This window comes from Rhinopithecus bieti, unplaced genomic scaffold, assembly GCF_001698545.2.
Source record: "Rhinopithecus bieti isolate Rb0 unplaced genomic scaffold, ASM169854v2 scaffold_21201, whole genome shotgun sequence".
Classification (NCBI taxonomy): domain Eukaryota; kingdom Metazoa; phylum Chordata; class Mammalia; order Primates; family Cercopithecidae; genus Rhinopithecus; species Rhinopithecus bieti.
This window is the reverse complement of record NW_016810610.1, coordinates 409904-422819: the sequence shown is the minus strand read 5'-3', so window position 1 is coordinate 422819 and position 12916 is coordinate 409904. Positions and strand designations below refer to the sequence as shown.

Here is a 12916-nt window from a genome sequence, read left to right as displayed (position 1 = left end):
TTGCTGATGTCCGGACAATTGGGAAAAGGCCTCTAATCTCCAGGTCGTCATTGGTCAAGCCTTGCAACCTTCCCTGCAAGTCCCTGGCTCTCTGCTTCCATGCCACAAGAACAGAGAACTCTTTCCTGAGGCTAAAGGACACCATGCTCCTTGGGGTGCAGTCATCTCTTCTGAAGTCACAACATCTTCCTGGAAAAATGAACATCTTGAAGCAGGGCCAGGTGTCCACTAATCTTGTGATATGCCAATCTTTTCAGTTAGCTTAGGCTTTTATAATAGACCACAAGAGTAGGTGGGTGACTTCTAGGAGTTACAGCTTTCCGCCCTGAAAAAACTCCCTCAAATATTTTTTTTTTCCTTTTAATAAATTGTTCTGCCATGTGTTTGTTGCACGAATGGGTGCAAGTTCAAATGGGATCCCATAACTGGTGATTGTGAGCAGCTAAGGGGCATCATTAAAATACCAGATGTTAAAGTCCAAGAGTATGATGAGGAGAAAGAGTGGTTGTAAAGAAACCTAAAATCAATGAGGACAAACTTTATCTGTCTCACAATACTTATGATAGCATTTAATGTATCTGGTGCAAAAGTAATTTTTCTCCACTCTGCCTTGTGCTGGGATCAAAACAATATTCCTCAGTCTTGTTGGGGAGTGAATAACTTTTAGGGAGAAGGTCTCAAATGGAAAGTAGTTTAAAGTTTACGAATTGCAAGAATGCCTTTTGATATCTAAGCAATGTGTACTAAGGAATGCAACCTACAGAAAAGCTGGTATTCAAAATCGGAATTATTAAAAATTGTAGTGGAGGCAGTGGGGGCTTGGAGGGCGGTGAACAGGAGTGCATGAAGAGCACCAAAATAAGCCCAAGTGATTTACCATTGGCTTGGTTTCTTCGGGGAATTTGAAGAATTCATACTTATTTATACGTTTTCAAATATTTATTTAAGTGCCTACAACGTGTGAGGCATCTGGGATGTCTCAGTGAACGTGGTACTTAAGTTCCTTGCTCCAATAGAGATCACATTTGGATGTCTTCTAATTCTGAACCTGAATGCAAGAGCACAATACAGTCAATGAAGCAGTGAGTCCAGGAAGCCATGGATCTTCACAAGCCCCAGGAAAACTCAACATTTAAAACTTTCTATTTAAAACACAAGGGCACAGCAAGCTCTTGGTCTGTATGGGAAGGTCATGGACTACAATTCCCACAAGCCCTTGTGACCTCTCCGTTCTGCGCAGCTTCGCGGTATGAGGAAGAGGGTCCTGTCAGGCACACTCTTGTTGCATCATCAGCGTGCGCCTCCACCATGAAACTGGTTTGGACTACAAAAGTATGGCCGCTTCTGAGGCGGCGGTTATGTCTTCGTCGCCTTTGAAAACAGACACATGCCCTGTCCTTGAAACTGCAGGAACGGTCGCAGCAATGGCTGCGACCCCGCCAGCAAGGGCTGCAGCCTCGGTGGTTGCGGCCGCGGCCAGGACCGGATCCGAAGCCAGGGTCTCCAAGGCCGCTTTGGCTACCAAGCTGCTGTCCCTGAGCGGCGTGTTCGCCGTGCACAAGCCCAAAGGGCCCACTTCAGCCGAGCTGCTGAATCGGTTGAAGGAGAAGCTGCTGGCAGGTACTGCAGCCCGGGTGGGGACCAGGCTGAGGCGGTCGCTACGAGAGGGGAAGCACATTAGGCTTTTTGCGACGCTCGTGATTCAAGAGACAAAAGGAAGGGAAAGGGAGAATGACCATTGAATTAGCTCTGGACAGAAATCTCGGGCATCTCGGGCTTGGACTTGCCCTGGCACAAACTCTTGTAGCCTACTTGGCAGTTGTAGTTCTCAGTGGGAGAAAAAAACCCCATACTTACACAATAAAACGCTGCCCTTGGGCGTGCAGACCTATTTTCTGTAATCTGATCCCTCAGGAGGCTTTTGTTGGGTTCATGTGGATGAACCCCAAAAGGACGTACTGGCACTTACCCCCAAAGTTGCATTCCTCAAAATGTATTGGAAGTGCAGATATACTTCGTTAACCAAGACTTAATAAAGTCGTTTTCATATTTTAGTGGGCTTAACAATTACTTGAGAGTCTCTTGTACAAATACAGATTCCTAATCCCTGCCCTGTCCGAGATTGTGATTCGGATGGTTCGGGGTATTTTTAGGAAACTGCAATTCTAAATAGTTGCTCCAGGTGATTCCAGTGTAAGTGGTTTATGGACCACGTTTGAGGAACACTAAAGATAACTTGGTCACTAAGCTGAGAGTGTTCTTTTTATTGATTCGTTTATTCACGTATACTGGGAAAATACTAGAAAAGCCTAAAGAATCACCCCATTAATCAGCTCGGATGATTTCACACATAAAGCATCCAGGATCCTTAAGTTCATTGGACGTATACACTAAACCAGGTCTGTGCTAGCCTATAGAGACTTGAAGATAAAAGATACTGTCTCTTACCTTAACTGAGCTGACAGCCTAGTGATTTCTGCACCCTGTGGTGGTAAAACTAGTTAGCTAGGTTATTCAAGGCCCTCCAGAGTTTGGCCGTATTCTCTCTCGCCATTAAACCAGTACAGGGACTTTCTTACATTGTTTAGTGTCCCGTGGAAAACTTTACACTTAAAAAAAAATGCAAAAACAAATTATTCTCATGGGAATTATAACTGACAGTACAGATTTAAATGTTTACGGGCAAATAGGCATGCTCCTGCAGATGTTTCATTCCAGTATCACGACTACTCATTCTTTTATTAAAGTTTTGCTTTGTTGCCTGAAAGGATGACTCATTCAGAGGACATCAAAGTGAGGAATTGCATCAAGGATATGTATTGTGGTGTCATCACAGTTGTTTAGTTTTCCTGCATAGAACTGCTGCTTTCCTGATTTGTTAGCTAAACTCTGGGTTTCTCTTTTTGTTATTCTTAAGGTAATGATTCTTTCAGACAAGTTTCTGACAAAGCCATATTCTGGCTTTCTGGCTAATCTCTCTAAGAACTGAATTTTCTTGTTGAATCTTGGTTAAAATGGTTGTTTCAAGGCTGTTGCTAGGCTAGAATCTTTAGCTAGAGACATTCTCATTATCCTTGATTTCTATATTGCTTGTGATTGGCCTATTCTGTATTTATGTTAGTTAGGCTATGGCTTTTCAGATGTCATTATAACTGGCTGTCAGAATTACTTGGGAAGTATTTGAGACGGAGTTTCGCTCTTGTTGGCCAGGCTGGAGTGCAATGGCGCGATCTCGGCTCACTGCAACCTCCACCTCCCGGGTTCAAGTGATTCTCCTGCCTCAGCCTCCCAAGTAGCTGAGACTACAGACATGCACCATCAACTCTGGCTAATTTTGTATTTTTAGTAGAGATGGTGTTTCTCCATGTTAGGCTGGTCTCGAACTCACGACCTTAGGTGATCCACTCGCTTCAGCCTCCAAAAGTGCTAGGATTACAGGCGTGAGCCACCGTGCTCGGCCTTGGGAAGGTTCTTAAAGATACCTACATTCTAATGCTAGCTGTGTCGGACAACCACAGTCAGTGGTTGTGTCCTCTAATACCATTCCTTGTCTTTCTTTGTGTTGATTCCTGTTATACTACAATCCCTAATCTTTGTCTGTTGGGATCCTTCAAAGCCCTAAGTGTACCAGAATTTTATAGCTAGAAAATACTTTAATAAAAATCCACAAATACTTAGTTCAGTGGGGTGAACCAAATTCCCCACTTTGTATAGTAGAGGCAGTATGTCTGCAAGTTAAAAGGAGGTATATTTGGGCACAAAGGGAAGATAGTATATTTATGGGGCCTTCTTACTCCAAGGGGTGTCAAGTTGAAAATACAAAGAGTTCCCCAAAAGGTTTCTGTTAATTTATGGGTGAGAGATCCATAATGGGTTGCAAGTGACAGGTCAAGGGTTTGAAACCGAGGTCTGGCCTTTGAAGTTTATGTCAAAGCAGACAGCCATACCCTTCTAAGTACAGTGATGTCATAATTAGAGAATGATGCCAGGGTGTTCCAGAGACCATGGTTCTGACTCAGTAGAGTGATAATTTTGTTGGGAGGCCAAGCCATCCAGCATATCCTTTTGTCCATTTAATCTGGCTTCTGCATTTCCATTGTTGCTTTGATTTCCCTCCTGCCTTGTCTGTCCACTCATTTCGTTTTCTTTCCTTTATTTTCTTTCTACTCTGCGTCAGTGTTGATAAGGAAGGTTTAATGGGCTTGGGGGCAGGTATAGATCAATATAGCAGTTCCTGCTTTTCTCTTCTTTCTCACTTGATGTCTAATAGCCAGTACTCTCTCAATATGTTATATACCATCATCAAAACAATTTACATTTACCCAGAAGGAAGCACTGGCCCTGTCTCCCCAAAGTACTTTCAAGTAACATTATTTTGCCTTATTTATATTTATTTATTTTTTTAAACAGGACAGGATCTCACTCTGTTGCCCAGACTGGAATACAGTGGCACAGTCTTGGCTTACTGCAACCTCTGCCTCCCGAGCTCAAACAGTCCTCTCCCCTAAGCCTCCCCAGTAGCTAAGACTATAGGTGCACGCCACCATGCCCAGCTAATTTTTGTATTTTATTTTGGGTAGAGACAGGGTTTCCCTGTGTTGCCCAGGCTGGTCTCAAACTTCTGGGTTCAAGTGATCCATCCATCTCGGCCTCCCATGTCTGGGATTACAGACATGAACCACTATGCCTGGCTCACTTTATATTTACAACAGGAATATGAGATAAGCCAGGCTGGCATCCTCTTTTTAAAGATCTAAATGCTTAGGAAGTTAAGGTGCAACTTAATCTTAGCTGCTTTCCACATAACGTTTTGTTGAGATTCATTTCTTTAATGAATTGAAAATTTTGGTTAGGAGAGGGAGACAGCGAATACAGGGAGTTTGGGAATTTGGTGTATTTAGAAATAGCCCTGCATGAGATGTACTCCCAGTGTTAGGTGCTGGAGATACCAGCAAAGACCATGGAAGAGATTTAGAAATGGAAATTGAGGACTTTTAAAAGTATCTTTGTATATAAAAATTAACTTCTTTTCATGATTCTCTAAGAGCCCACCACTACCAAGAATTTACTAGATTTTTGCAGGTTAGTTTGGATATTTACCCACCTTTTAAAATGCCATTTTCTCTTAGAGAATGAATTCTAGTGTCTTGATAGCTAATTTTGGAATACTCTTTCTTTATAATTTAGGGAATATACCTTTTAAAATCTTTTCATTACTAGTAATGAGGTCATAGTCTCTTAACATGTAAAGTTTGTATAATACTTTTTGTTTGTTTTGAAAATGCCATTCCCTCTTCCTGCCAAGTTTATGGAAATCCTACTTAATTTGTCGTGGTAATCACCTTTTTTTCATCCCCATTACTCTCGTAGAAGCTGGAATGCCTTCTCCAGAATGGACCAAGAGGAAAAAGCAGACTTTGAAAATTGGGCATGGAGGGACTCTAGACAGTGCAGCCCGAGGAGTTCTGGGTAAGAGATATGAAAGGAAATTAAGTGTCCACTGTCACTTAATATCAGAAAGAAACACTGGTTGAGAACAGATAGATTGACTAAAGCCTTGTATTTTTCACTCCACTTTGGAATGTTTCATATCTAATGGATATATATAGTGCCGTCTTTTAAAGAAGCCTTTAAATCGTACAAGGTCTATAAGGCTGTTAGAAATAGCTACTTTTATGTGTGGATGGGACTTCGAAAAAAGGTTTCTCTCTGTGCAGAAAAGAGTTAACATAGCAGGCCTGAAATTACTATCTTTAGAAAGGTCTGCTTGCACAGCTTGCCCTTGGCTGGTATCTGGAAACTTGGATTTTAGGAGTGTTCCCACCCTTCTCTGTCTGATAAGGCTGGTTGGCTGTGCCTCACATGTTTCTGAGAACACCAGCTTTCCTTCTAGGAATCTGGAATTTTGCTCCACTGCTAAGGCAGAGGGTGCCTGAGTGATCATCCTCTCAAGTCCCCAGTAAAAGCTGTGGGCACTGGGGTCAGGCATGGTGGCTCACGCCTGTAATCCCAGCACTTTGGGAGGCTGAGGCAGGCAAATCACGAGGTCAGGAATTCGAGACCAGCCTGACTGACATGGTGAAACCCTGTCTCTACTAAAAATACAAAAATTAGTCGAGTGTGGTGGCATGTGCCTGTAATCCCAGCTACTTGGGAGGCTGAGGCAGGAGAATCGCTTGAACCTGGGAGGTGGAGGTTGCAGGGAGCTGAGATCACACCACTGCACTTCAGCCTGGGTGACAGACGGAGACTCTGTCTCAAAACAAAACAAAACACAGCTTTGGGCACTGAGTTTCTAATGAGCTTCCCTGAGCAAAACATTGCACATGTGTTACCGCTTTTTTTTGTTGGAGAAAGCAGCATGCTCGAGCATCCCCTCACAGGAGGGAGAGAGGATAAGGAAGCTTATGCCCAGATTTCTCTGTGTCTTTATCTCTTATCGTCCAGCTGTGTATTCTTACTACATCACTGTAAAAATCTGAGCTATATATCAGTCTTTGAATGTGGGCTGGTCTTGGGGATTCCTGAAAAGGTAGAAGGCTCTGTTTGTCTGCCTATCTCTAATCTAATCTCTGAAATCAACTCTCTTGAGAAGGGGAAGCTTGAGAGGAAGTCATTTTCTGCTAGAGATGTATTAGTTGACTATTTTATTGCTTGTGAAGGAAAATTAGTAGAATTGATCAAAGGGAATAAAAATATTTTATCCTTTTTTATTCCATCTGTTTTTCTTTTTTTTTTTGCACCTGGTGGAGATTCTGAAGTGCAAGTGTGTTATACACAGGCTAGGGTATATTTTACTCTGTAACTGCATCCTTAGTCACAGAACTACCTGCATACATTGGGATCCCTCTCAGTGCCCCCTTCCTCACATACGAGAAACAAACTTTTATGGAACAATACTCATCTTTTTACATGCTCTTGTATTTTATATTTTATTCAGTTTCATTTACAGCAAAAATTAGGTACAAAGGAACAACAGCAAACCTTGATCTAAGCTATCCAAAGTAAATGAGGATAAAATTGGTGAAGAAAATGGTATGCTTCAAGAACATTATAAACTATATGATTTTTGTATTTTCTAAAATTACAGATTTATGTTGGTGATAATATTTTTACTTGAGGTTAAAATAGAAAAAATCAGTTCGAGACCAACCTGACCAACATGGTGAGACCCTGTCTCTACTGAAAATACAGAATGTAGCCGGGTGTGGTGGCATGTGCCTGTAATGCCAGCTACTTGGGAGGCTGAGGCAGGAGAATCACTTGAACCCAGGAGCTGGAGGTTGCAGTGATCTGAGATCCCACCATTGCACTCCAGCCTGGGCGACAAGAACGAAACTCCGTCTCAGTAAATAAATGAATAAATAAACAAACAAAATAGAAAAAATCAGGCTGGGCACAGTGACTCATGCCTATAATCCTAGAAATTTGGGAGGCCGAGGTAGTTGGATTGCTTGAGCCCAAGAGTCCGAGACCAGCTTAGGCACTATAGTGAAACCCCATCTCTATAAAAAATTTAGAAATTAACTGGGTGTGGGTGACACATACCTATAGTCCCAGCTACTTGGGAGGCTGAGGTGGGAGTATCACTGGAACCTGGGAAGTTGAGGCTGCAGTGATCTGTGATTGCACCACTGCACTCCAAAAAAACAAGCATAACAAAACAAAAACCCCAGCTAATAAGCATTTATTGAGCACTTACTGTATATAAGGTCTTCAGTTTTGGGCATTCATAAGTTCTATAGTTTAATTCTCATTGTAACCTGTAAGAGAGGTTATTACCATCCTAATTTTACAGAAGAAGAAAGGAAGACCCTGAGAGATAAAGTAACATGTTCATTGTCATAGAATTAGTGAGTGACAAAGTCAGGATTTGAGCCAGATCTGCTCAGTTCCAAAGCATCTGCCCTATTGTGGATGGCAGATACCTGGCGCTCCTGCTTTTGTTCCTCATGCCCTGTGCTCTTGGCAGAAATTGGGGCTTCATGATTCTTATCAGCTTAGCACTTCAGTAGCCTGTACCGGTTGATTAGAGTTGGCTTCTGAGTTGAAGCCTATGTTCCTAACCCTTCTGCTTTACTGTATTCCAGGCATAGCACCACAAATACAAGAAAAGAGAGGATAAGATCTGTTGCTTGTTTATGAATAGATCAATTCTATTAATTTCTAGTGGCGGTTCTTCATTGGCATGCAGAAAATAGTCATATTCAAGGCAGTGAATGAAAGTTTATTTTTTACCCTGAACCTAAGGCTAGCTTGTCCAACCTTTGGCCTGTGGGCTGCATGTGGCCTAGGGAGGCTTTGAATGCAGCCCAACACAAATTTGTAAACTTTCTTAAAATATCATGAGTTTTTTTGTGATTTTTTTTTCTTTTTAAACTCATCGGCTATTGTTAGTGTGTTATGTGTGTGGCCCAAGACAATTCTTCTTTCATTGTGGCCCAGGGAAGCCAAAATATTGGACACCCTTGGCCTAAGGGATCTTGTTGAAGCTACCATTTTAGTATTATGAAGGGGCTGAGATTTGTATGTGTGGAAAAAACTGTATTGGAAACAGTTTTCTGGTTGGAGGCTTAATTTATATTTGATCACACAGGGACTTTTATGATGATATAATAGGTTCATATGTCAGATGTATTAATTTTTCTTCTAATGCATGTGATTTCCAAGGAGAGAGAAAGTTTAAAAAATTGTTGGTGTTTAGTCACAGAGTAAGGGATGTTTGTTGTCCAAGTTAGCAGTTCTGGAAACTTATGAGAAGACGATTTTTGATTGTGTGGTAAAATAAACACTGGACTCTAATCATACTTCGATTTGTACACTGGCTACTGGCTGCTTTAATTACTAACATATACATCCTAAGAAAATCCCATAACTTCACTGAATGTTTCTTCATCTCTTAAAAGAGGATAATGTCTACCAAAAGTGAGTCAAAAGGTTTTCAAAAATATCTTACAAAATACCTATAGTATATAGATGTATACTTTATCCTGTGAAGTGTTGTATACAGGTCTTTTTTATTTTTATTTATTTATTTTTTTGAGATGGAATCTTGTTCTGTCGTCCAGGCTTGAGTGCAGTGGTGTGATCTCGGCTCACTGCAACCTTTGCCTCCCAAATTCAACTCCCAATCCCTGACTGGCTGGGATTACAGGTGACTGCCATTACGCCCGGCTGATTTTTGTATTTTTAGTAGAGTCAGGGTTTCACCGTGTTGACCAGGGTGGTCTTGAACTCCTGATCTCAAGTGATCTGCCCACCTTGGCCTCCCAAAGTGCATGGTGAGCCACCATGCCCGGCCAAAAGGTCTTTTTTGAAAACAAACAAACAAAAGAAAACAAACTAAAACTGGACCTGTGCAAAAAAAATACATTTTACTTTCAACATTTTTTTTTTTGCAATATTAATGGTGCAGTTAAGAATTTAGCTGACAATTTAAGATTATAACCTGAAATTCAGGTTTATAATTCTATAGCATGATTGCTAGAGGGTTCACAAGTTTCTCAAAAATACACGGCAGGCAGGCCGGGCGCAGTGGCTCACGCCTGTAATCCCAGCACTTTGGGAGGCCGAGGTGGGTGGATCACGAGGTCAGGAGATCGAGACCATCCTAGTTAACATGGTGAAACCCTGTCTCTACTAAAAATACAAAAAATTAGCCGAGTGAGGTGGCAGGTGCCTGTAGTCCCAGCTACTCGGGAGACTGAGGCAGGAGAATGGCGTGAACCCGGGAGGCGGAGCTTGCAGTGAGCTGAGATTGCGCCACTGCACTGCAGTCTGGGTGACAGAGTGAGACTCTGTCTCAAAAAAAAACATGGTAGGCAAAATAATGGCCCTCTAAAGGTGTCCGTGTCCTAATTTCCATAACCTGTGAATATATTAGGTTACATCACAAGAAGCATTAGGGTTGTAGATGTAATTGATGTTGCTAATCAGCTGACTTTAAGATAGATTATCCTGAAATTTCCAAGTGGACCCAATGTAATCATAATATTCTTTAAAAGTGGAAGAGGAGGCAGAAGAGAGAGAGAGTCAGAGGAGATGTGGCAGTGGAGGCAGAGGTTGGAGTAATGTGGGTTGCTGGCTTTGAAGAGTGAAGGGGATCACAAGCCAAAGAATGGGACAGCCTCTAAAAACTGGAGGAGGCAAACAAACAAAAACATGGGTCCTCTAGGGAGGCTCTAGTGAAGGATTCTCCCCTAGCACCTCCAGAGAAGAGCACAGCCAAGCCAACCCTTTGATTTTAAGCCTAGTTAAACCCGTTTCAGGCTTCTGACCTCCGCAACTGTATGATAAAAACTTTGTATTGTTTTAAGCCAGGTTGATAATTTGTTACAGTAGCAATAGGAAAGGAATACACTTGTTTATCATAAATCACTTAAAATGTAAATAAAATTTCTATATACCATTTCAAAAATTATTTTTTTAACTTTAGAGGTTATAGAAACAGTGGGAAAATTTAGAAAATACAGGAAAGTTGAAAATAAAATAAATAAATAAAAATTATCCATTTTCCACCTTTCATCAATAGGCAGTTAACATTTTGCCATACTTCCTTGTAGCTTTTGTCTATGCAGATTTTAAAGTTGAGCTCTACTTCACTGTGTGTACTTATATATCCATTTTTTAAACTTAACATTGTAACATAAACATTGTTCATGTTGATAAGCTCTTTGTAAACTTTATTTTTAATGGCTATAAAATGTTCCATCATATGGCTAAAATACAATGTTAATCATTTCCCTATTTGAGGTCACTGAGGTTATTACCAGAGTTTTATCAGAACTGATTTTGTGAGAGATGTCTTTGTAGATAGAGCTTTTGTTTGTTTTGTTTTAGTTTTATTTTTTACCCACACATCTGTACCAGCCAGGTGTTTCAGATTCTTAAAATAGATTCCTACAATTGGAAAGACACGGGCCTTGTAAGATGATCCTATAGAAAGCTGGAAATACATGTATGTAGTCCATGCCTGTCCTAGAGAGACTCTCATCATAAACAAATTCTATCTTTTTGATTTGAGAATAGGATACTAGGACATTGGATAAGTTTGGAGATAGTTGTTTTTGTTTTTGTTTTTTAACAGAGAAGACATTTGAGTGAGCACAGAACACTTGGGAGATAGAGTAGGAGAGTAGTGATTGTGCAACAGTGCATGGAAAACCCTGTCATTCATCCACTCTCTAAATTTTCCACACCTTTTCAAACGTGGTGCCTTTGCTCATGTTTTTCTTTTATAAGCTGCTCATCTCTCTCAGCACCTTTGGTTGTAGAAGTCCTGCTGGCCTTTCCAGGTTCAGCTGAAATGCCATGTCCTACCTTTGAAGCCTGCCTGCTTGCTCTTCTATACTACTAATGTAAAATTTCATTTTGTTCTCCTGGTTTTTGTTAATATCTGTCTCTCTATTAGATTGTTAAATCACAGCTGAAGCCAGGTCTTATTTATTTCTGTACCTACACAATAAGTATTGAATACAATTTTGAATGATTGAAGGCAAAAAATGCTAAGTAAAAATTCTGTCCGGGAAACTAACCTGTGAATGAAAAGCTGCTGGTTGGCTAGGTCCCAACTCCAGATAATTTTTCTATATGCCACCACCATATTAGTCTTCCTAACATTCTGCTTTCACTAATCACCTCACTTCAGTGGCACTTGGTTATTTTTAGGTATAAAATGAGAGGATTAAGCTGGGTAACTCTAAGATGCCTTCTTTTAAATTTTATCCTTCTGGGTCACTAAACTAGCTCAGAAACCATCGTGAGTTCAGGATTTCAACCATGTTAAAGTCAAACATGTCACCCTGCTTCTAAGATACCCTGTGTTCAGTTGATAAACCCACTGTTCTCATGCTTGTATCTGAGAGTTTGTGCAATTATTTTCTTTTTTAGAACATGCTTCTCTTCTCTCTGTTGTGTTTCCTATACATCCTTCAAAGGCCTAATACAAACTCTGAAATGCTTGAATGAAGCATTCTCTGGCCTCTTTAGTCATTTAGAATGCTCCCACCTTTGCCTTGCTATGGCAACTGTTCTCTCTCTATTCATTTTGACACTTAATCATATACTATCATATTGTTATTTAGCATTTTTCACTCATTAGGCAACATTTCTTGAGCACTGTATTTTTCTGTTTTTTATTTTCCTGATGAGATTATAAGCTGTTTTGAAATTAGGAAATGTGTCACAAGTTTCTTTGCTTTTCCATTGGAAGTATTCCTCTTGGGATTATGTTCATAGTAGTTGTTCAAAAAAATATTGTTTGGGGATTTATTTGATTGGAATCAAATTGCATTGAATCTTTCCTGTTTGCCTCATCAACAGCAGTATCTACAAGTTCTGTCATTTGAAGAGCATTATGCTCTTCAGAGGATTACTGAGGGCAGACTGTTTTGATCTTAGACCTTGAACTATATGACTTAGAAGGATCAATACAGATGACTGTCATAGAAGTTTCGAGGGGGTTGGAATAGACTTTATGAATGAGTTGGGGCTTGAGCTGGGCTTCAAAGGATTGACTTTGAATACTTTAATAAGGAGTTGGTACTGTAGGCACTGGGACCCTACTAAGGATTGTTTGGGGGGCTTTGTAATGTGAAAAATAGGGTTTCAGAAATGGTTAAGAAGTGGTATGAATTGGAAGAGGAAGGGATAGGATGTAGAACTGTCAGGTTTGCAGTGATGTAGGCTGTTGGCAGTGAAAAGAAAGCCTAGGTGAGTTAAGGTGGCAGAGGGAATGGAAAGGAAGGGGGTCAGCTCTTAGACCATTTGGTTTGAATTTTACCTCTACCAGGTACTGGTTGTGAGATGCTGGACAAAGTTCTTAGTCTCTTATTCCTGTTTCTTCATCTGTCTCATCTGTCAACGGGGGTAATTATACTATCTTTTAAAGTTTTTTTTTTTTTAGATGGAGTTTTGC

The 12916-nt window shown here is 40.7% G+C and overlaps 1 protein-coding gene across 1 annotated transcript in view; it reads left to right on the top strand.

Moving 5' to 3' along the window:
• The first annotated feature begins 1263 nt into the window (after positions 1-1263).
• The window catches only part of TRUB1 (TruB pseudouridine synthase family member 1), a 39157-nt gene continuing 27504 nt past the window's right edge, over positions 1264-12916 (top strand). The window contains exons 1-2 of the mRNA XM_017892462.1: positions 1264-1620; positions 5371-5469. Coding sequence (XP_017747951.1) covers positions 1335-1620; positions 5371-5469 — 385 coding nt within the window. The 5' untranslated portion in view covers positions 1264-1334. The remainder of the gene's footprint in view (positions 1621-5370; positions 5470-12916) is intronic.